The sequence below is a fragment of the Lycorma delicatula genome, chromosome 2 (genome assembly GCF_047948215.1).
Source record: "Lycorma delicatula isolate Av1 chromosome 2, ASM4794821v1, whole genome shotgun sequence".
Classification (NCBI taxonomy): Eukaryota; Metazoa; Arthropoda; class Insecta; order Hemiptera; family Fulgoridae; genus Lycorma; species Lycorma delicatula.
The window spans coordinates 36,689,870-36,716,649 of record NC_134456.1 but is presented as its reverse complement, the minus strand read 5'-3'; the positions used below and the strand labels follow the sequence as shown (position 1 = coordinate 36,716,649).

The following is a 26,780-nucleotide window of genomic DNA, read 5'->3' as shown; positions in this document are numbered from 1 at the left end:
GATGATTCCATTTTAGCGTTTATTAACTTTTTAAAAGAAGTTTAAGTAGTAACAGAAATTATTCATGATAAATAAGATTAGATACTCACCTACTGCTCTACAGTTATTTTCTTCCCTTAATATCAAAAATATGCTTCCAAGCTGATTCACAGTGAGAAAGACATATGCGACCAATAAAGAGAATATATAACACATTACAGTTTTTCCATGAATGTTTTGAAGATTGGGCAAACATAAATACACAAATAGAGTTAATAAAAGAAAAAAGCACGACACTATATTTCCAGTAGCAACAGCGATAAAAAAACTGCTAGTTAAATTACTATGTTGGGCTACTTGATCTTGTACATCGGGAAAACACAAAAATGTAGCTAATTCAGACCTATTTAATTCAGTGAACGTTACAAAGTCAATACAGTAATCGTCCTTATTTAAATATTCCTTAGAAGCAGGAATGTATACTTCTCCGCTTTCATCGAGATAAGTTTTATCGTATTCATATTTCCACGGTTCCAAAATATAAACGTTTTCACAATTTTGTCCGTAAGTTATTGCCGGCCGTATCTCGTTTATTAATTTCCTATTACCATTATTTACATTCGAATAAAATTTTGGATTGAAACTATATTTAGACGAATTACAATTTTTATTGATCGCTTTAAACAGTGACTGACCGTCCGGGCAGCATTTTCTTATACAAGCTTTCCGTTGAATTTTACAAGTCAACTTTTCATCTTGGCAGAATCTAACGATTAATGTTAAATCATCATAACTATACATATCGACGCAAATAATTTCCGGTGGTAAAATAATGGTTTCATTGTGTCCAGGAATTCTCATTAATATAGCTTCATTATCCAATTGTCTTACTTGCTTATAGGGAATTTGATGTTCTACCAACATTTCATTCGTTTTACAATCTGGTGAACCAAACGTTATATCGATATAACTAGGTGTACTGTTTAATAACGCTTTTAATAATTTATCTACAGTTTTTTTATCATTTTTAACATCAGAATCCCAACAACCTGTAGTATAATTATTAAATTTACGTTCAGAAGGACAACACTTTTTTATACTAACAACTGGAGGAACATCGAACAGATTTTTGCTTATTTCATCATCACTACATGATAATCCTATCAACTTTGATGAATCTCTTATTGTGTTATTGGTTCCTAATAATTCTTCTAAACACATAATGTGAACTCCTTCTGTTGCACCTACTATTTTGATGTTTTCCCGTGGACAATGAGGATAACGGTTTAACACATCCGCTGGAACAATTAGTTGATGTTTATCACTAATAACACAATCTAACGTTGGATTTAGAACCTGAAACATAAAATTAAAAAACAAATTAGTAAAAAAAAAAAAAAATTCTAAAAAACAATTAGAATTATAAGCTTTAATATATTTAAAATAACTTTTTTATCATTAAACCTGATATTATTATAAAAGAAATAATAATTTAACCATATTTTAAAAAAGGAATTTTATTGTAACTTATTTATAATAGGTTACTTTCACTGAATATTGAGAGGATATGAGATATAAATTTCAGTTCTAAGCAATTAGTACCCAATATAAGTTCATTGTGCATCTTGATTTAGTATTTATTTCCTCCATTTAGCTTTTCTACAGAACGTTCGGAAAGTCGCTGTGCAGTATGCTAAAGAATTATGTGGTGCATTCTGTTCTTTCGGCGTTAGGTTGGTTGCCCTGTGGTTTTATTAGGCATTGCTCAATAATAAACAAGACTCAGTTGTGGAGTTGTAATTGAACGTGTTTCGTTTCGTTTATCGGACGCAACAGTTACGAGAAACGTAACAGTTCTTTCGGTAGAGGAACGAATTTTTCTCGTTGAACACGTCTATCATGGAGGTGACAAGTATACTGATTTAGGGAAGCACAACTTTTCTTAAAAGTTTCCAAATACTCTTGTTATTCACCGCATTGCGGTTCAAACTCTTATCGAAAAATTTCGGACAACAAGCTCTGTTGAAAACTCTGATGGAAGTGGAAGACACCTATACTAAACGAACAGAAGCAGCTTGATGTTTCGGATGTTGTGGTCGAAAGTCCATCAAAGTCGATGCGTATATTAGCACAGCAGCAAGAAATCGGACTTGCTACCGCACTTAAAGCTGTAAAAAAAGAACTGAAACTTTTCCCTACAAAGTAATGCGTGTTCAAGAACTGAAACTTACAGATCATACCAAAAGATTAAATTATTGTCAATTATTAGTTGTTTTATTGAACAAATTTCATAGGTATCCTCGAGATTACGTTTTTTTACAGATGAAGCGTGGTTTCATTTGGGGGAGCATATTAATTCACAAAATACACTACTATGTTCGACAACTAACACCCATTAATTACACGAACAATCTCTGTAGGAAACGAAAATTGGAGTCTGGGTTGGTGTGAGTAGAACGCGCATAAATCTTTTTTGAAAATACAGTTAATAGTGATCGTTATTGTGCTGTTTTAACAAACGTTATTAGTCAGTTAAAAGAAGTGGAAATCAATCACGGATGGTTCCAACAAGACAGCGCCTGAGCGCACACAGCTATGGTCAATGACTTTTTTATGAAATGTCTTTGGTGAACGAATCATTTCGACGGGTTTGTGGCTGCACGATCGACTGATCAGACTCTCCCAGATTATTTTCTATGTTGGCAGCGAAAGAAGCAGTGTATCGCAACAGACTACGCACGACTGACGAACTAAGAACCTCAATAACGGCATACGTACGAGACATTCCAGTACATCAGCTTATTAAAGTGTTTGAAAACAAACTGAATCGTGTGCAGTGTTGTATTGATATTGGAAAAGGACATTTTTAAATAACAATATATGAAGATACAAAGTAATAATTAAGAAAGTTTCGTCATAACACTTGCATAATTCCAGTGCACAGCAACTTTCCGGACATTCTGTATTAGTAAAAGTATGCGTTTATTTATGTGAGGGCGTTAATAACAAGTTCTTATCTAGCAAAGGATCAACACTAATAGAAATTATAAACATAATAAACAATGAATTATTGAACCACTTTGACTTACTAAGTAAGCCATATTTAATCTTATTGTTATTATCAGCCCCCTCCACAGTTGGTCAGTGAATTAAATATTTTGAATGAAACTTTCTTGGTAGTGATAAATTGACAATATAACTGATAAAATCTCTAATAGGGATTTCATACTTTTTGAATCGTAATCTAAACAAACATTAAGTAAGGTTTATCCTTCATTGTTAATTTAGACAAACAAATTTAAAAGAAATTGATATATGAAAAACTGTAATAAAAAAGCAGTTTCATTTGAAGTGGTTTTTTACTCCATGAAAGAATTCCTTTTCCTTTTCAATCATAAGTTTATAATTACATTTAAGATGAACTTGAGATTCACTAGTGAGAATTATTTTCTCTTAAAGTAATAATGTTCCTTACACAGCACTTAGTCAACAGCCTTATGAAATGACATCTATGAAGATGTCCCTTCATAATTATTCATCTTCTTGTTAAATATTATGTGTAAATTTTGGGTTGCAATAATATTATTTCTGTGCTGATCTCTGTGACAGAGAGATAGCATCTCAGCCTTTCATCCGGAGGTCCCGGGTTCGAATCCCAGTCATATGGTTTTTTCAAATGCTGCAAATTTCAATCTCATAGGACAAAATGACCAAAACAGAGATGATGTCCGTCATCTCAATTTTTTTTTTTTAAATTATTAACAATCTTTTTTTTCTTCAGTTATTTCACTAGTTTGATGCAGCACTCCAAGATTCCCTATCTAGTGCCAGTTGTTTCATTTCGGTATACCCCCTACATTCTACAGCCGTAACAATTTGTTTTATATATTCCAAGCATTGCCTTCCTGCACAATTTTTCCCACCTACCTGTCCCAGTTATAACATATACTTTAAAAATGCTTTCCTGATGTTTAAATTAACTTTTGATGTAAGTAAATTAAATTTTTGACTGAAAGCTCATTTCGCCTGTGCTATTCAGCATTTTATATCGTTACTGCTTCGTCCATCTTTAGTAATTCTACTTCCCAAATAATAAAATCCTCCTACCTCCATAATATTTTCTTGACCTACTTTTATATTCAGTGGCAAATCCACTTTATTTCTACTATTTCATTTTATTCTTGTTTATTTTCATGTTATAGTTCTTGCGTAGGACTTCATCCATGCCACTTATTGTTTTTTCTAAATCTTTTTTACTCTCAGCTACAATTACTATATCGTCAGCAAATCTAATAAGAGCTTTATCTTTTCATCTTGCACTGTTACTCCAGATCTAAACTGTTCTTTAACATCATTAACTGCTAAGTTCTATGTAAAGATTAAAAAGTAACAGGGATAGGAAACATCCTTGTCTGACTCCCTTTTTTATTACTGCTTCTTCTTTATTCTCTTCGATTATTACTGTTGCAGTTTGGTTCCAGTAAATATTAGCAATTGTTCTTCTATCTCTATACTTGAACCCGAAATTGTTTAAAATGATGAACATTTTATTCCAGTCTATATTATCAAATGCCTTTTCAAAGTTAATAAATACCATGTATGTTGTTTTTTTTTTACTTTAATCTTCTTCTACTATTAATATGGGCACTAAAATTGCTTCCCTTGTCCCTATACTTTTTCTGAATGAAACCAGACTGGTCTTCTCTTAACATTTCCTCCACTCCCCTCTCAATTTTTCTATACAGAATTCTAGTTAAAATTTTTTATGCATGAGTAGTTAAGCTACTTCTGTATTCTTCACATTTATCTGCTCCTGCTTTCTTTGGTATCACAACAATAACACTCTTTTTGAAGTCTGACAGAACTTCACCTTTTTTGTAAATATTACACACCAGTTTGTATAATCTATCTATCGTTTCCTCATCTGCACTCTCAGTAATTCTGCAGGCATCCTGTCTATCCCAGGAGACTTTCTCCCATTCAAATCCTTTAAGCACTATTAAATTCAGATCTCAGTGTAGTACCTCCCTTTTTATCATCTTCAACTTTCTCTTCTTCCTCTATAACACCAGTTTCTAATTCATTTTCTCCATTTAACTCTTTAATATATTTCACCTACCTATCAACCTTCTATTTTATATTATAAATCAGTGTACCATCTTAAATAGCACATTATTAGATTTTAACTTAAATATCACAAAATTCTCCTTAACTTTCCTATATGCTCTGTCTATTTTATCAATGATCATTTCTCTTTCCATTTCTGAACACTTTTCTTTAATCCACTCTTCTTCTGATAATTTGCACTTCCTGTTTAAAGTATTTCTTAATTGTTCTTCTTAAGAAGGTCCTTCTTAAGTTTACCTTCTTCATCACTAGCATTCTTATACTTTCTACGCTCATCCATCAGTTTCAATATATCCTCTGATATCCAAGGTTTTCTACCAGTTCTCTTTGTATTGCCTAAGTTTGCTTCTGCTGATTAAAAAATTTCCTTTTTTACATTCTCCTTTTCTGCTATATTTTCTACTTTATCTGTTTTACTCAGATCTCTTGCAATGTCCTCCTGAAAAATCTTCTTTACCTCCTCTTCCTCAAGCTTCTCTAAATTCCAGCAATTTATCTGACACCTTTTCTTCAGGTTTTGAAACCCCAATCTATATTTCATTATCACTAAATTATGATCGCTATCAATGTCTGCTCCTGTATATGCTTTGCAGTCAATGAGTTGATTTCTAAATCTTTGCTTAACCAAGATATAATCTATCTGATACCTTGCAGTATCGCCCAGCTTTTTCCATGTGTATATTCTTCTTCAATTATGATCTTTAAACTGGGTGTTGGCAATTACTAAATTATACTTTGTGCAAAACTCAATCAGCTGATCCCTTCTTTCATTTCTATTGCCCAGCCTGTATTCACCCACAATATTTCCTTACTTGCCTTTTCTGATACTTGCATTTCAATATCCAACTATTATTAAATTTTCATCCCCTTTTATGGATTTAATTGCTTCGTATATACCCTCTACCTCATGATCATCATGGGCACTTGTAGGTAGAAATTAACAATCATTGTTGCCTTAGGTTGTGATTTTATCTGATTACAATGATTCTATTGCTATGCTTTTTGAAATAATCCACTCTCTTTCTTCCCTATCTTCTTATTCATTATGAAATCTACTCCTGGCTGCCTTTATTTGATGCTGAGTTAATTAATCTAAAATCACCTGACCAAAAGTTCTTTTCCTCTTCCCATCAAACCTTGCTAATTCCTACTATATCTACATTTAACCTACCCATTTCCCTCTTTAAATTTTCTTACTGACCAATCTTTTTTAGGCTTCTAACATTCCATGCTCTGACTCATAGAATGCTATTTTTTAATTTTCTGGTAACCCCTTCCTTTGCAGTTCCCATTCAGTGATCCAAATGGGGGACTAGTTTACCTCCTGAATATTTTACAAAGGAAGGCGCCTCAATTTTTGTTAGATGAAAATGCAAAGAGCTACATATTCTTAGAAAAATAAACAGATGTAGTTTTCCACTGCTTTTAGCTGCACAGTACTCAGAAGACTGAGTGATATTAATATGGCCATTTAAGTCGTCCTGACCTACACCCTTAACAGCTACTGAAAGAGCTGCTGCCCTTTTTCAGGAATCATTCCTTAGTCTGGCTCTCAACAGATGCCACTCTGATATGGTTGGATCTTCGGTCCAGCTACTTTGTATCACTGAGCACTGAAGCCCCCTCACCATCGGCCAGTCTCATGATTTATAGAGGGGTTTTTTAAGAATAAAAATGTATTTAATAAGATATCTTTAGTAAAAAAAAGAAAGGGATATGAACAAAACTATTATATACCAATTACTCCAAATATATAACTGCAATTAGTGTTTAATATCACTTGCATTTCAGTAGGTACAGCATTTCGATGTGCTACAATATAATTAGCTCAAAGAAAATACAACTGGAAACCACTTCTCTACATTTTTTCCTAGTAAGCTGAGCATCGGATACATCTTATCTTAAGAAATGCAATACTTTTTTCAGAAATTACTTATCACTCTTATTTACGCCAATTCTTTTGGTTATGACTTCTAACATACGTACAGGAGAATAAGTACTCATTTTACTGATACTTTGGTTAAAAAAAAGTAATTTTGTTCTGGAAGAATATCTATTTAATTTGAATGTTTTTGGACTATTTCTTATGGATATTTTATCTATTTTATTTCAAGGTATCCATTATAGAAAATTCTGTCACATTAATAGTATTATTTGTGGACTTTAATCTGTACAAGTATAAAAAAATAACACAAAAGAATGAATGTTATGAATAGTTTGTTTTGTTTCTTAAATGTGTCAAAACACTTATCTTCACACACACACACACACACACACACACACACACACACACACACACACAAATATATATATTTATTTATTTACTAATCCAAATTAAATTTTTAATTGTTATTTTGTTAACTTTGCTACTTTAAGAACATAGCAAGTATGAGTGCAGTAAAGATATAACTAGACTGTTCTTTATTTTTGGTTTGTGTGTGTGTGTGTGTGTGTGTGTGTGTGTGTGTGTGTGTGTGTGTGTGTGTGTGTGTGTGTGTTTGTTTGTTTGTTTGTTTGTCATGACATGAGTTTAAAATATTTATTCTGCTCTTAATTATGGTCTAATACATAAAATAGAACTTATATTACTCAACACATATTTGGTTCAACTTTGAAGACAATGCTATTTTAATATTACAGTAAAATTGAGGATGATTTACACAGTGTAAACAAAAGTGGCTTCAAACAATTTTAATAATCTACTGAAGTAATACTTTTAGTAAATGTTTCTAGAACTTAACAAATGATAAATATTTAATTTATCAAGCAAAGAAATTTTAGATGTTTCAAATTTGTCATTCAAATAGCTACAGGTATTATATACGTTACAATTACTGATAAAAATGAAAATAGTGTACAGTACGGTATAAAAATCTTGAGAAAAGTAGTCATGTAGAAAAATAAGTTTATTAACAGTAAATTTATATTAGTAGGTAAAAACCCTACATTTTATAATTATTAATAATTTAAATTTGTTAATTTTTATAATAGCCGTTCAGTTTTAAATATAAAAATACTGCATATACAATGTTTATGCATTCTTATGAGGCCATTTTTTTAAATTCCATTATTGGTTCACTTATTTCCAGTTCCAACATAAATTTCAAATTTGAAGCATGTTAAAAATGAAGGTTTCAGTTTTTACAAAAATTTCCCCTGATTGGAAAAGAAATGAGAAAAAAGTTTGGAACTGCAACATATACACCGACACAATTTTATCTTCAAATTTGAGTTCTTAGGAATTACACAGCATTCTGAAAACATCATCTTTATTTTTCTCTTAGTAAGCGTAAAATATTAGCTTTATGCAGTTCCTTCTTTATGTCAATTACTTGTTATTCTAGTTTTTGAAACTCTATTAACTGAACAATTTCATCATTAATTGTACATCAGCAACTAGGTAAACTAATAGCCGGGCTATATTCTCAGCAGTTACATATTGATAGGAAGAGAGAAAGAGAGAGAGAGAGATGTATATGTATGCACACACTCATGTGTGTGTATGCATGTACGTACGTGCATACATTACTACTACATTAAATTATTACATTACTATTACATTTATTACTAATTCAATGTGTTTTTTTATTGAATATTATTATTGATTATACTAAAATTGCTTTTTATTCACTCAAGCTGTTATAGAATATAAGTTACATATAATGATGAGATTTAATGACAATTGTAGAAATAAACTAGTCACTATTTCTTTTATTCTATGAAGTAACAGATATCACACTTATATTCAGAGCATCTCACGAGGAAACCGACGTACTTCACAGGTGTTCCTCTCATAAAAATAATAAAAAAATAATCTCAAAACTGTTTTAGTTGTTGGTCAAACGAATTAAATAAATAATATTTTTTCTATCAGTTATGAAACACTGTTTCTTAATCTTTATGTTAAAATACATAAATATTAGGTATTTCTTAATTTAAACTGTGTTCCTTCACTGAATATGCATCATATTTTCTGATTTTTTCAAGCAAACAAAAAGTAACCTTTTAATAATATGTTATTTAAGTAGTTATAATCAATGTGAATTGTTAGTGACAAAAAGTAAGCTTTTACTTTAATAAAAAGTGCTTCTACATTACTGGAAAGCTTTACATAAAAAATGAAGCCAATAAATTAGAAAAAAAAATTCAATCCATTGGTAGAAAATATGAAATGAAATATCAGTAAATTCAATTTCATTAGTATGAGTTACACTGAAGACATGGCATGGAAGGCTGTTCTATATCTAAAAATACATACAACTTAGTTCAGTTTAACAATTATTATTTTTCAATTTCATTGAAAAAAAATAATAAATTGGTCATATACAAAAAAAATATAAAGAACTGCATGGTTTAATTATATATTTAAAGAAATTCATATTATATTCAATTATGATATTAAGTTTTCTTTTTAATTTACTAAGAGAAAAACTTTCTATTTGCAAATTAAAATGTAGAAATAATTGTATATTTGCATGTATAATCACTAATACATCATCACACATCTAAAAAATTATGTCATATTCAAGTTAATAAATTAAGTTAAAATTGTCATAATAAAGAAGACATTGCTTACTCTAGTCTGCTGTTTGTTATCACTGGAAATGTTCAAGTGTTACGATTAACCATTTGTGTTATTATTTTTTTTTTTGTTAAAATTAATTGAAGTAATTTATTTTCTTTAATTAAGATTATTACTCTTTACGAAGATGTACTATATTAGACCTACATGGTACGATGAAATAGCTTTATAATTTTGTTTCAATTATAAATTATACTCCTGTTTGTAGTATGTCTTGTTTGTATAAAACTTTCAGTGGAGCATATAATTAGCAGCGCTCAATAGATCCTGGAAAACTAAGATTATAGAGTGTAGCTGTACTTATAAAAATGAACTCATCATATTTATTAAAACCTTTCTGAATAAATCTAAATAATATTTTACTATAATAAAATTAATATAAAATCCAGTAAAGGATTAAAAAACCTTCTCTGTGCTAACCCTATGTTCAATAAAATTTTGAAATGAAAATAATACAATAAAATTACATTGTTAAGCAAAATTGATTCAATTTAAAATAAAAATTATAATAATTATTATTTTTTGGCTTTTATGAATGGAAAATCAAAGAGTATTTAGTACCATGAAGTTAATAATTGTATTAAATAATAAATTATCCCATCAGGCTGGTCTGGTAGTTAACTAATCATCACAAATCAGATGTTTAACAGCTGATTTTCGAAGTCAAAGTTTCTGAGGTTCAAATCCTAGCAAAAGTTAGCTCCTTTTATACAAATCTGGATAATAGACAGTGAATGTCAGCATAGCTTGGTGGTTGGGGTTCAGTTAACTACATGTCTCAAGAATGGTCAGCCTGAGTACAAGACTACACCTCATTTACATGTCACATATCATCCTCATTTCATTGGGGCTTGGGGGGGCGGTTGCTTATTGTTCACTAGTTGCTTATTATTTTCACTGTGTACATTCTATTGCAATGTACATATAAGGTAAATAATAAATTAAATGAAAATAAAAACTATGAGTGTATATATATACATATATATGTATATATATATATATATATATATATATATATATATATATATATATACATATATTAAATTTTACTGATAATAGTAATCTTTTTTATTAATAATAGTGTAAACATTGTTTTTGTTGGTTTTTCTTACTGGATATAGGGAGCAGATTTTTTCCACAGTTGCAATAAATATGAAAATGTCCAGCAAAATAATTTGGATTCAATTTGACCCCCTTGATTTAAAAGCATTTTTACCTTAAAAATTATGCATGTTAAAAGTACAATTGAAAAAAAAAAAAAAATTCTTTGAAAGATATGTTCCAGTTGACCTCCTTAGATCAAATGAACCGTTATCATAAAAATTATACTCTGTTTAGAGTATAATTGCTAAAAAAGTTTAAAAAATTTAGCAAAATAAGTGGATCCCATTTGTCATCCTTGCTTGACAGCTATCATAAATAATATTTTTAATAACAACCACAACATGAAGAACAGGTTAAATATCGAAAATTATAAAAAATTTGATTTTCAAATCGTTTCCTATGGGATCCCCTTTTTTTTTAAAAAAGTTCCCATGTTGTCTACTCATTAATACTAAATAAAATTAGATTTTAAATCTTGAAAGTTAAATTTTAAATACAGTTGATATTTTAAGAACGGGTCCCATTCAGCTCCTTGTTTTTGAAGCTTCAAATTTTATCAGTAATTAGCAAAAAAATAAAACTGTTGTGCTCCCTTGCCTGATGGAGGTAAAAAATCAGGCTAAAGCTTGGACACAAATATATCCAAATATTTATGCTAAATTTCAATTTTTGGGGACAATGCTTTTTCGAGGTATGAGGCAAAACCTGTTTAGAAATAATGTCCTTAAATTCGATCTATAGACTTCGAATTATTGAATAACTTAATATGGAAATATGGAAAAAAGTTTTCCCTTTTTTTAATTTTGTCCAAAATTTAAATTGAATACCACCATTACCTCATATATGAACATTTGTTAGGCCATTTTTGAAGAAATTAATGTTGGGCCAGTCCGGAGACATTAATCAAAATATAGGACGCTGACACATGTACATCTTCTGGAAATTTCCATAATTTTTTTTTTTTTACTACAAGGGTTCTTGAAACGTCGATATTTGAACCCAATAATTGATACCCAAAATTTTGGCTAATTACCATACATTTATTTTACAATAGTTATGTTGCTACATAGCTGGTAAAGTAAAAATAAAATGTAAAAACTAAATTAATATAAAAAATATTGGTAATCAACAGTCCTAGATTGATCTCGCAAACTGAAATTTCAAAATCTCCCCCCTTGAATGCCATAACATTATAAACATTTTATTGAACAAAATTTCATGATATAAGTAAAATTGGACGTAGTAAACAGATACTTCGAAACAATTGTAAGAAAAAACTCTTATAAAACCACAAATATATAAGTATTTAATAGTAATTTATTATTTTGTAGCTGTATTTTTCAGCTAAAATATTATAAGAGGTTTTGTCTGTGACAAAACCTCTTCCGATATAAATTAAAAAAATCCTTTTCGCCACGCCGAAAAAGCGGAGGTAGATTTTATCGGTGCTAAGTAGAGGATAAAAATGATTTCCGCCTTAAAGTTAAGAAAAAATTCAAATTTACTCAATACGACAATGGTTGCATGTGAAAAAAGGTTCACATGTTTAGCATACGACAAGCTCCATCTTAAAATTCCAGCAACATCTTGGTCACCCCTTGCCATAAGGGTTAGTCATGTCAAAAATTGTTTAAGACAAAACTTTTAGGTAATATTTAGAGGACTGACGACCACTTTAAACCGATTTGATACTGTGCCTATTAAGAGAGGAATGATTTTTTTTTGTGTTCGAAATCTCATTTTTTCTACCCCTTGGGCCAATGGTTGGTGATATCAAAAAATTTTACGTAGGTAAGTTTTAGGTCCTTATTCAAAGAATACTAGGAACTTTAAACGAATTCGATATTTACTTAATAAGAAAGTTATAGCGATATTTTGTTTTTTTCGAAAAAGCCCCCATTTCCATTCCCATGCTTTGATTTTGCACATTAACGAACTCGACCGAGATTTTGGGTAGTTATATTTTATGTATCAATTTGAAAGTGATTGGCACAAAATTACGGCAATTATCGTGTCTACAAAAAAAAAGATATTTATATATATATGTAAAAATAGATATTACATTATATTAAATAGATATAGATATTATATATATATATATATATAAACTTTTGAAATGACGGTGGTTATGGGGTCCGGGAGATGTGAAACGCGAAGATATGTCGAAATTTTCCGGAAGTCGAATCATGGTACCGATTACAATAGGGAGCATTCTCATAAAATTTACCTAATTTGTAAGAACAAAAACCATTGGAAATTACAAAATTTACTTCTATAACTTGCACGAAGCGAATTTTTACCTATTTATTAGATAATAAAACAGCTTAAGATTAGTTGCACGTAGCAGTTGATATAAACTTGTCGTGCTCTATTTCATTTCCCATTTCTTTGTGTCGGAACAATTATATTGTTATCCAAGGATGAGCGTGTTTTCACTATTGAGATTTATTCTCGTAAAAATATTTCTGAGAAAAAGAGTTTCAGTTGAAATTTCCTCATTTTGGAGCTCTCCGTAAATAAAAAAATATCATACAGGTAAATTTTGTGAGACTTAGTATTAATTCAAAGGAGCCCATGCTGACCATCACTCTATTAACTAAAGCAGTTATTGAGGTTGTGAATGATCGTTTAACTTGTTCACCTAAAAAATCTTTAAAAGTGATTCTTACAGGTGGGACAGCTGTTTTTTACATTGGTGTTGTTCTTTTTTTTTAACTTCCGAGACCACTGTTAGGCACTGCTTCAGAGGATCAGATGAATGATTTAATGGTTTATAGCATGTGTAAAAATGCCATGCCTGACCGGGATTCGAACCCGGGACCTCCGGATGAAAGGCCGAGACGCTACCACTCGCGCTACGGAGGCCGGCATTGGTGTTGTTCTTTTGTTTTTCCCCTACTGGGCCGGACATACAATGAAGTAATACTCAGTCCAAGGGAGTGTCCTTTGAACTCTAAGGAGCCTCCCCCCCCTTGACGTTCAGATGAAATACGAGCGCTGGGAAGTGTACCATTTTCACTAAGTTTATTAAAACTTCTACAAATTATTTTACGGTTTGAAACTACTCGTTCAGGATACCTACGAATAGTAGGTACGGCAATACAACAATACTCATGGATCGGTATTCTTCCATCGCAAAAGCCGTAAACAAAAATTATATCAGCATATTCTGTGAGTGAAGAGACGCGGCATTTTTCAAAACAAAGGATTAAAAACGGAATTTCACTTTTTTAAATTCAGATTCACTTGAAAAAATGTAGGTACAGTTTATAGTATAACAAACAAAAAACACTACATAACTTGATTATCAAAAACAATTAAACGCAATCAAAATTATGTCAAAAACAACTAAACCGCCTAACGTTTAGCCCATAACCACAATTTTATGACAACAATGAGTAGTATTCAAATTAATTTCGAAACATACAGTTAATGTTGCCAGCCTAATTTTTCAAAGGCCTAAATTTATTGTATTGCACTAAATACAGCTATTTTTAATTTTTACAATTCATAACATTTTTCTGTTAAATTTTGTTCCGTTTCCGTTTTTAATAATAGTTAATTTCCTTCTTTTTCATAGACTTTATTACATCAATTTCCTCAGAATTAAATTCTTTACAAGTTTTAAAGTAAAATTTACGGATTTATTGGTCATTTAACAAAGTTATTTTGCTTCAAACCTAAAAAAACCGTGTTTTTCGGCACCGAATTTTTCTATTTTACGTTGGATATCATGAAAACTACGGGAGATATAGTTCTCTGATCTTTTATCCGGTTTTTAAAGCCAAAAGAAACCATCAATTTTATCCCTTATGTAACACCTTTAAAATTTCAGTATGACCTCATTTCACTGGAGTGACTGAAATCCGGAGGAAATGTTTCACTAGCGGTAAATGGATAACAAAGCATTTTCAGATAAAAGATTGGGTCAACTTTTTTCTTTATTTCAAGCTGTAGAATTAGTTCCCAAAGTACTTATCACCCTTTGCTGCAGAATCACTCAATATATACATAATAGATGTGGTCATAAATTCAAGAGTGATAGTTATTTTATCGCGTGTTTACTTAGTGTTTCATACGTTTTTCCTTTTAATTTTGAGAATTGCATCTTTCTGGTCCAATAAGAACCATTATGTAAATTAATTGTTATCCTTTTTTAAAAATAAACATACATTTATTCTTATACATTGTATACAGTGAATATGCGCTTGCCACAGTGTGTATACTCGTATGTACATTTTTCCTCAGTGAATAAAATCTGAACTGAATTATAGTAATATTTAAGTGTTTTATTACAAGTAATTTATTTTTACAAGTGTATTACTGAATGTTATCTGAAGGTTAAACGTAACAAAAGTGTGGCTGCAGAATGTTTTCCTCAATTAATTTCTTGTACACTTTTTGCGTTTAAGATAAATGTAACCGATTGTTAAAACTTTGAAATTATAAAAATAAAGAAACGCTTTCCATTTTGTAGGTTTGGGTGCTGACGTCTCAAAAAAAGTATATATATATATTGTATATATAAAACGAGTTCCACCATCATATTTCTGATCAAATTTTACAACCAGCTCCTGAATTATATGATTATCTTGCAATTCAAAAAATTAAAATTAAATTCAAGATGGGGATTGAAATTTCAAACTCTTTCTTTATAATTGTTGCGTGTTCGCGTATCGAACAGGACATTAAAGGATAGACAATTAAGAATTTTTATATAACTACTATTTATTGGTTTAAAAACTTAAGTAAAACAAAAAAATCAATAATAATGACAATAGTAATAATAACAATACGACAATCGTAAAACAAATATAAAAAAAAGTATAGCACTCACAACCACAATAATAATAACAGACAATAAAAAAAATCCCACAATAATATTTAGAATAATGACAATAATGGCAACAGTAAACAATAATAATATTAAATGTCAATAACAAACAAATAATCATAAATGTCAGTAATAATAAACAGAGATTACATACAAAACAGAATTTAAATTAATCGTCAGGATTTATTCACAGGTAGATAAATAATGAAATTCAGTCCCATTGACAAAAGACATAGCATGATCCCTAATCTTAACACTTTTAACCACTAGTCTTGAATTAACAACAACAGTACAATAGATAGGAGAAGTATAAAGTTATTTTTAATAACAAATACTTTTGCAGTTCACAAATAAAACTACCCTAACAATCTATGAATGGAATTTAATACATTATCTCTTTCACTTATAGCCTTACAGTAACTCACCGATCCATTTCTAGTTTTCGTGTACTGGAGTTACTCGTAGCATCATCTTTGTTGCATCGAACCTGCACTCGGAATTCGCTCCTTCACTGTCCTCCTCGCAGAATACTCTCGCTGACTGACGTCTCACGGACTGATTTGTAGAACTCATATCGCAGACTCTCCTCGCGGAACTGATTTCAACTGGTCTTCCCCGGAGTATTTATACCTCTATCTTCTTTACCTGCCGAACCGGACCCAACTCAGAGCGTGAGAGTGATCGATCGCCCTCTCATTTTCTCAGGAAATTCCAAATCTTGGTCCAGTAACTTTTCTTACGGAACGACATGTGTTTAGCGTGTCAGTAGGCAGTATTACAAAGGATCATTGCTAAACCGACCTGTTACGTTTACTAAAAGGGTTCCTTTTAATCCTTTTCTGGATTATCCCATTATTATATTCTTTACTACTTTCTTTTTATTTGGTAGAAATACGTTACTCAGGTCCGCTATGCCGATCTTGTTACATTATTTACTTGCTATTGGTCTGTTAGGGAGTATTTCAACAAAAATGTAAAAATTTATTTTTTACTAAATGGGAAATTAAGCTTTCTCCAACATATTTAAAGCCATTGAAGAGCAAGTTATGAATAAATTTAGAGCATATTTATAAAAAAAAAACCTTTAGAGAACCTTCAGCAGAGAAATATTTTTTTTTTAGAAATTTTGCTTATGCTTTGATTTTATATTGTTGTTAAAAGCAATAAAATTATTGAAATTTATTACAGTTAGATTCGGAATGGTCCAATACAATGATTTTCATGGGAATAAATTTTACCAAGAATTTATATTGATATGCTGGGATCAAGATGAAGCCCGAAGTGCAGGGGACAGCACCCGCTAAGCCGTTCTTTCTCAAAGTAAGCGATAACGCCCCCTTGTGGGTACTGGAGAACTTCAGGGGGTGCGGTAGAAGGCCCACAAAAAATTGGGGGCATTCAGGAGGTCTAGGAAGGCGATAGCTGATTAATAAAAAAGGCAAAAATTATGTTTTCCTTATACTTCAAACTAAAATGTAATTTTCAAATCAGAAATAGGATACGTCACGTTTAAAAACAATAATTGCAATTGCTGTTTTTAAGAGCGCATCTTAAAAACAGCAATTTCAATTATTATTTTTAACAGATGATAAGTTTAAACATTTTGGGAGCGCTAGAAAAATTTTGATTCTCAATGTGGACGATGGGCGAAAAAGTTTGAGAATCAATGGGCTAAGCCATTCTCAACTACAAGTATATGTTTTTATTGGCTTACATGCGATTGCTCGTAATTCTTTTTAATAAACGAATTTTATTTCATCAAAGATTAACTTAGTACTCGAATAACACTAAACTGTTGAATGAATACATTCTCCTGTCCTTCTCATAAAATTCGCATTCACAAGATTTTGCCCATCTTCGTTTACGGGTCAATACTTTTATGGTTAGTCGTAAGATTGACAAGCTTGCAACTGAATTTCCTTCCATTGCGCTTATGTGTAATTAAAGTTAAATTACGACGATATACGAGTGAATTATTTTCTTACTCTACTTAATAATAAACCGATGTAGTTAGTTTTTTTTTTTAACTTATTACTAAATATGCTAGGATTACCCACCGGGTTGGTCTAGTGGTGAACTCGTCATCGCAAATCAACTGATTTCAAAGTCGAGAGTTCCAAGGTTCAAATCCTAGTAAAGGCAGTACTTTTATACGGATTTGAATACTACATGGTGGATACCGGTGTTCTTTGGTGGTTGGGTTTCAATTAACCACACATCTCAGGAATGGTCGACCTGAGACTGTACATCATTCATACATATCATTCTCATTCATCCTCTGAAGTAATACCTTATGGTGGTTCCGGAGGCTAAACAGAAATCAAAGAAACAATATATATGTTACGATTTGGCCACAATGTAAATAACTGGTTGAGCCTGATTCAACCAAATTTATGTGTCTCAGTTGAATTAGATACATAAATTTATTTTTTCCGTTTTAAGAAATGTTGGTATGAAAAATTAAATTATTTTCGCGAGTGTATGTGTGTTTCGAAAAATTTCTTGTATAATTAGTTTCATCTTGTAGTTATGCAGTAGGGCTAGAGGAATACTGTCAGTTAGATTATATAAATTTATTTCTATATCTTATTAGAAAAATTTCACTTCCGTACATCTTAGGAAAAAATAAAAACTAACAATAGAAAAAGATTTAAAAATAATAAAGCCAACAAAATCTGCAGTAAAGGCAAAAAATAATATTTATCAGTTCTTTAAATTTCTTCTTTTATAAATCAAAAGTAAATTAAAATCAGAAAAACGACTAAATACAATTTACTAACGCTTATTTAGAACTAATCCTGAAATTGAAAATGTATTCTTTTTTCGTTTTTTTAGGACAATCTTTATTGAAATTGGTTTAATTTTTTTGTTCTTTGAAGTTGATTTTTCACTATTTTTTTTGTTTCATTATTATTTTACTCAATTTCTTAGATCAAACACTATAAGAAAGTATCAAATTTACCCCTCGATTTGTAGCCCAAGAATTTTAGTAAGGTTTAATTTCACAGAGGAAGCAGAAAGCGGGACTAAATGTTTCGCAACCCGTTTTCTGTCCAATGTTTATATGAACTTTTTTTCTTATTTTTGGCTATAGAATCATCTTCCGTTGATTGCCGTGCAATTTGGAATCACCCTGAATACATATAAGTATTTTTGTGAACATGTTAAATATATATTTTTTGCATTTTCCAAAATTTATTTAAATAAATTTTTCTAAAGATTTATTGAAAATAGAAAAACACGACAAGAAAAAATAACCTTCGAAAAATGTGGAAGAAATTAACAATATAGAATTAATACTGCTAAAATTAATTAAAGATAAAGGAAAATTTGCGTTGAAATGAATCTAATATTTGAAAGAATTTTTTTAATAAATAGAGAAATTCTGAGACGATCATCCGTCATATGAGGGATCATCATCAATTCATAACAGTTATTGTTAACAATATTTTTTTACACTTTAGAATGATATTTCTGATGCGCGAAAGATTGGAGTTATCAGAAATTAAATTAAAAATACAATTTATTTAATATTTCACGTAGATGGTACATAATGTTTCAAAAAACATTAAATTTCTATTTATCTTTTACCTCGTAAATCATTTAATTAAATTAGTTTACGTCTGTTAACACTTCAATAATTGTCCTTTACTGAAGGTTTTTGTTACGTAATAATATTATTAATGAATTAATCTGATAATCTGAACTGACTTATTTATGAAATAATACAATAATTTAATTAAATAACAAGACGTACATGGCAGTTAAAGACTTTTTTTAATAGAGATATTTAACGTAAAATACTGATAACTCTAATAATATGTTTTATATTATACGTTTCATCAGATATTTTATAAAATATAATTAAAAAATAAAAAACAATGTAATACGAATATAATTTTAATTTAATCTTTTACTTAAAATGAGTCATTTTTTTATTTTTATGCAAAATAAAAATGAGTAATTTTTAAATAAATTTTGTTTACAAGATTAATATCTTAAATTCTTGTTTAAAAGTGTATACTTTTTTTCTTTAACATTAAAAATAGTTCCAGCTCTTAAGTTAAATAATAAACAGCAGTTTTTACTTTATATGACTGTACTCATATTACTATAAACAATTCATTTAAAAATAATTTTATCCTATATTCAATTTTTTCTGAAACAAGTTTTTTCCCCACAGGAAGAAATTATTGTAATCACGAATATTCGATGTACAAATATCGAATATTTATTTTTGTAACCCTAAATTCTAAATCGTAGATGAAAATTTAATTCTTTCTCAAAACGTTTTGCGTACGTGTGCGGATAATTCAGCAGATATTTATAACCAATAAATTTTCCAATATTTAACAAATATATTTATATTTAGATATTTTTAACCAATATATTTATAATTACCAATTTTCTCGAAGATTGAATTGAAACTTTTTTTAAGAAATTTAAAGTTCTCTTCAGAAACGAGTGTAATTGTTTGAACAATTCTGCCACCTTAACAAAGTAAATTTGAATTAATTTTTATTTTATTAAAAAGATATAATCATTTGAATTAGAAGCAAACATATCGAAATGATTTCTACTCTCAAAATACGTGGTCAAAATTTAATAGTAAATCAATGGTTAATGAAGTTTATTAATTAAAATTAATTTAAATTTATACTTTTGATTTTATAATTTACCAAACGTTTTTTAAAACGCCCTTCGTGAGACGTAATATGCAAGAAACTTTCATATATACAACTTTTCTAAATAATCGTTAAATCTGATCATTTTTGTAATTAAAATTAATTTAATTAAAAAAGTCTTCAACTGAACAATCATGAAAGGCAAGATCCTTAAATTGTCTATCCTTTGCTGTAAGAACCGCAGTCAAAGTCGAGAGAGAGGGCCATCTCTATTAATTCAAAATTACAGCATACCTCCTTATAAATCTGTTCATCAGTCTGTCATCTACGCGAAAGCAATAAACCTTCTTTCAGGAATACTTGGATTAAAGTCTGCATTGGGAAGAGCTCTTTTTCGCTGTTCCTTCCTGCATTCTCAAGCTACACTAAAAAGCCAGACAGCCCAGTATCCTGGCCAGCAACCAAAAGCACTACAAAAGGCAATCATCCCGTCAAAGTGATGCTCAACATTATTTCAATCAGAAAATAAGAACAAAATTTATTGTAAAATATCGTTTAATTAATTTATACGTTTTACTTCGACGCAAACACTGTTATAATGAATAAAATAAACAAGAGATAAATATTAAAAATAAAAAAACGACTCCAAAAAAACATTGCTCTTTAATATAATTACTAATGTAGCATAATTAAAAAGCGTGCGGGTGACAATTTTGTATTTAGAATTTGTATACAGTACAATTTTTTTTCTAATTTTTTAAATTTATTTGAACTGATATATATAAATTATAACTATTATATTATATAAGATAATGTATATATAGGCCTATAATATATATCAGTTTAAATAAATATCAAATCGCCATTGATCTCATTTAAAAATGTTTGAGTTGCCCTCCATCCCCCGCCGCTCAAAAATCAAAAAGAATGAAATATACGTTCACTGAAGTAGCCCCTCGGTACAAGGAAGAATGCCGCAAACCGCATCCAGTTATCTAAATTATAAAAAAAATTAGAGGAGGGTGTAAGTTACTTTTCATTTCATCCACCCAGTGTATATATATGTATTTTTTTTTTTTTTAGTGATTGATGAGGTCCACAGAAACTCTGAAGCTTGTACATCATGGAATATGGAATTTTGTAGCATATGAAAAACGCCATACTAGAACAGGATTCGAACTCAGGACCTCCGGATGAAAGGCCGAGACACTACCACTCCGCCACGGACATGAACTATAATATATATATATACTTGTGAAAATGTTTTAATTATTGTAATTGTTTAATTGTTGTAGTGCAACTTAATTTTTGGTTACTCCATAGTAACAACTTTCATTCCATAATGAAAGACGTATATTATTTTGAATATAATACGTGTGCTTATAAAATAAATATCAAATTTTTATTTGCATTTTTTTATCGCATTATTCTTGATTAAAGAGTGTTAAAATTCATTTTTTTAATTTTTTGTTTAAACTGTCAGTATATATAAAAAGAGTTTAAATTTCAATATCATTTTCAAAAAACAATAAACTTTTAATGAAACTAAAAATCACGTTTAGGATTTAACGGGGAATTCTAGAGATGAATCGTTATTGTTGCAACGCTTACATTGTCACTAAATAAGATTTTTTGTTGGAAAAAACTCTACCCTACTACCTGCATAAGAATGAGCAAAGCATGTATTATAGTAGGCCATGCAGATGGTTGCCTGTGTAGGACTATCTTTTGTACAGCTATACAGATTGTTCATCAGTATTGCTCCGCACGGATATACCAAAGGGGGGTTGATATTCACATAATCTTACGTGTAAATTATAAGTGTGTAACAATAATGTCCAAAACCATAAGTTGCATTTAAATTTATATTACTAATAATATTATTACTACTGTACATTATGATGTAACCTTCTGTCATCAGGATGCTAGTAGCAGCGAGAAAAATGAGCAAATCATATTTTAAAAAAATAAATAAATAAAAAAATTTTATTGTTTATGTAGAATAAATAGAATACAACATTTTTAGACGAATTTGAGGCTTTAGTTTTATATTATTGCAGTAAATTTTTATCCAGTCCACTTTATGATTTTATCATCATATGTTATGAACCTTGCACCATACTACTGATGTACAAATAATCTTAATACATATTTAGTTAATATTATTAATTATTTTGCTGACGAAGTTTAATAATTTTTTTTTGTAGTCTATTTATCAATAAGCAGGAACGAAATTGGTTGCCGTATTTCATAACATCTTAACGTTTTTACCTAGTTAAAACATTTCAAATAGCCAAACAGTCGGCTATAATTATTATAGCCGACTGTTTGGCTATTTGAAGTCGGCTATAAAAATTAAAAATGAATTAATATTTATTATTTATAAATTATACATGATACCACATAAAAATGTGATGCTATGTGGTGCTCACCACAATTTAATTGTGTAACTGTCCACTTTATTAAAGAATTGGAGGATCGTATTTCACTTTCAAATGGAATAAGTTTAAATGAAGTACAGCAAAAAAGTTTACGTATAATTTAATATGCGTATAAGGAAGTCATGTTGTGTCTACAACAGATTTTTGCTTAAAATGTTCAAAAGTGTTTTGGATAAAAACCTTATGTGATACAGAAAGACTAAAATCAGATTTGAAATCAGCATGAAAAATACTTTTAAGACCACCTTGCAGTTATAAAACATCGTTCCATAAGTTTTAAAATGTTGCATTATGTATTTTTAAAGTGTAAAAAAGTATTTAAAGAGGCCACTAGTACCGCCAACACCGCGAATGAAATACGGTAAGCGCGCCGCGCTCTATTAGAATCATTGAATTAAATAAACAAAAAATATTATATTTAAATAAAATGATAAATATTTTTAATTAAGTTGTGTGTGTAAGCCGTACATCAGAAAAAAGGCACGTGACGGGAAAGTCCTGCAAATGTGTTCTCAGCTTTTTCATTTAAATTTTGTATTTTTAAAGTCGGCACTATATTAAAAAAAAATATTTTTACCCTTACTCTACTGCCGCTATAAAAGAAATACCTAAATTTAAAGAAGAATTGAATATTATCGTTTTAATTTTTAGTACACCTTTTTTAGTCTGTTAATTATTTAAGTTTCTTTTATTTTACATTTTTTCGTCTTGTTTATTTATTTTTAAATGTAGGTAGGTCTCAAAAAAAAATCTGACAACAAAGTTGTTATACTCATACTTAACTGGTACTGATTATTATTTATTAAAAGCAATGGAAAAGTAATGACATGAAAGAAGTTAAAAAAATTAAAAAAAATTATTTATTTTTATTTTTTCTGCTCCCAAAATCATCTCACAAGAAAATTTTTTTATTTGTCTACGTTTACTACGTTAAATGGAAGAAACTAAAAAAAAATTACATTTTTTTTAAATTACATTTATTCCAAAGAAATAAAAAAAAAGTTACAAATATCTTCAATATCAATGTTTTTGTTAAGACAATTTATCACTAATTTTATATAAAGAAACTTAGTACGGGGTGACTTTAGAAGCTTCCTGTACAAAATCAAATTTTTAAAGAATCATCTAAATTAAAAATTTGTTTAGTTACGACGCCTGAAAAAAATCTAATGTGTACACCACATGACTTCCTTGTAACCCTATTAAATTATACATACACATTTTTGCTGCACTTCATTTAAATTTATTTTCATTTGAAAGTGAGATACGGTCCTCCAGTTCTTTAATAAAAGTGGACAGTTACACTATTGCTGAAATATTAGTTATTTATTATATAGTTAAGTTAGTTTAATATATATTAGTTAGTTATATATTATTAACATCAAATATTTATACAATTATTAATTCAACAATCTTACCAGAAATATTAGGTTAGAGTAAAAGTCCCTTTATTACTCTTTTAATAAATAGTCTTATATCTATCTTATACTACGTTTCTTAAATTGTTAGATGTAACCATCAACAAAGTGAAAACAAAAATGAAACAAGAGAAAGTTACTAAATTTTATAGCGACATTTATCAAGTAGACTGAAACAAATGCATAAATAAAAATAATACGATTCTAAATTATAATATTCAATTAATATTAATTAATCAGATTTTTTACCAAATTTAATGTGGACACCACATGACTTCCTTGTAAGCCTATTAAATTACATATACAAATTTTTAAAAAGTACATAAAATTTTATTTCACTAATAACCTCTGATTTTTTTCTGTTGTTGTTATTGAAATGATTATTTATTATAATATTTTTTTTTACAATTAGTGGTTAATAATTATCAATAAATCAATCTGTTTAAATTAAAAATAAAAGTTAATAAAAATGTATATGAAGTCGGATTCGAACCGATGTGCCTTCAGATACAAACGTAGAGATACAAACGTACATACAGATGTCACGCCGAAATTAGTCAAAATGGATTCAGGGATGGTCAAAATGGATATTTCCATTGAAATCTGAAAACCGATATTTTTCGCGATTACAATACTCCTTTTACTTCGAACAAGGAGTTTAATCAAAAAACAAACGGATTAAACTGAGAGTTGTTTGTCTTTAGAATTCAACTGAAAAATAATAAGTCATTATTTGGATTTGAAATTTTTACGCATGTTTGATTCAGTAATTATGTTATAAATAAATAATAAAATTGTCCTTGAATTTTGGAACATTTTTACACTTCTATTCTAATGAGATTCTCAAGATAAAATCTCAATTAAAGAGACATAATATTTAATATTAGCTGGCTCTAATTTGTAAGACGAACAAAAAGAAGAAAACACAACATAAATTTAAGTTACAGATAAGTGAAAATCATTGTTGAATTAAGTTATTCATCATATCGTTAAGTTACTTTAGTCATCTTGAAGAGTCACGAATGTAGTATTTTACAATGTAATTAAATTTGATTACCGGATACTTATTAGATAAGAAGAGATTAATTCTCAATTCAAAGATTCATCCTTAATCCCATCTAAACTTGGATGTTGATTGGTTTACGTCTTTACATTTCTCATATCTTAAAAAATATGATTGTACAAATACTTTTTCAATTTGAGATATAAAATCTCTTTTGGAGTATTAAATCTTTACCTGTAAAAAGATACACCATGAAACCAGTGAAATTTTAAATGCAAAAAGAGCTATAAAGGTTACCGAAATAAATTATGAAGTAATTAAAACACCCAAAAATTGTTTACTTAAAATTTAAAAAACTAGATGGCAGTTTTAATTATTAAACAATCATTTATTTATAATAAATAAATTAAATAACAAATAAACTACACAAACCAATACATAACGTTTATTTTACTTTCCCGGTGGAAGAGCTAGAATAACTGTATAAAGGGGAGTTTTGTGATCGTGTCAAAAATGATGCATCGGGCTTTTTGAAAAGCTTTACGTTTTAGGGTCAACTAGTTCATCAAGACCAGAAAAAATATATGTTACTTATGTATGTGCGTACGTATATGTCGGCCGGCCTCCGTGGTCTGACTGGTAGCGTCTCGGCCTTTCATTCGGAGGTCCCGGGTTCGAAACCCAGTCAGGCATGGTATTTTCACACACGCTACAAATCATCCATCTCATCCTCTGAAGCAATACCTAACGGTGGTCCCGGAATTAAAAAAAAAAACGTGTCGCACTGGTTTTGACCTTATATCTCAAGATTGACCTAAGCGGTTTTCTTCAAATTTGGCTTAAATATTTGGAGCATTGATTGTATTAATTTTGTTTAATTCGTTAAGGGAGTAGGGGATATCGCAAAAAACAATTTTGATTTTCTTCAGAGGCGTTTTAGAGAAAACTTTATTAAATTAAGTTTGTTACCCAATGCATACATAAATAATCCAAACATTTTTTTTTCAAAAAATCAGCCCCATCTCTTAAAAAAATTTGTTATAACCTATGTATAAATATTTTTAGAATAGTTTTTCTTAAAATTTATTTCCCACCTCTAAAAAATATTTTTTTGGCCTTTTGGCTCTATTTAAATTTTAATTATTAATTTTATTTTTTTATTTTTCTTTATTATTAAAAGGGCTATTAAAATTAAAGTAGCTTTGGCACCTATAACAATTCTCTTTTAATCAATTTTTTTTGTTAGGGATCACTTCTTTATAAATAAACTTTTCACTAAATTTTATCCACACAGTAAGGAAGTACCTAAAATCAAAATTTTTATTTTACTTTATTTTTATTATTATATTTCATGTTGTTACCTGCAGACACTGGAAAACGAGTAACTTTCTGTCAGCGGTTCAGTGTTATCTGTAACACCAGATGGAGAAGAACTCGATAATTGTTTTTGGTCTGACGAAGCATAGCTCCACCTAGACAGATACGTGAATACAAAGAATTCACGCGTTTGGTGTACGGAAAATCCACATCAGCCGCGCGAGTTTCCTCTGCACGGAAAAAAGTAGAAGTTGATGTGCAGTTTCACGTAGGCGAATCTTCATGACATTCTTTCATGGCACAGTGAACAGTGTACGCTACATACAGATGATACAACAATTTGTAAACAC

General features: G+C 29.5%; 1 protein-coding gene across 1 annotated transcript in view; it reads right to left on the bottom strand.

The window, feature by feature from the left end:
• The window catches only part of LOC142320654 (G-protein coupled receptor Mth-like), a 111,656-nt gene that overhangs the window by 69,704 nt on the left and 15,172 nt on the right, over nucleotides 1–26,780 (bottom strand). Inside the window, exon 2 of the mRNA XM_075358694.1 lies at nucleotides 90–1,335. Within this exon, the coding sequence (XP_075214809.1) occupies nucleotides 90–1,335 (1,246 nt within the window). The remainder of the gene's footprint in view (nucleotides 1–89; nucleotides 1,336–26,780) is intronic.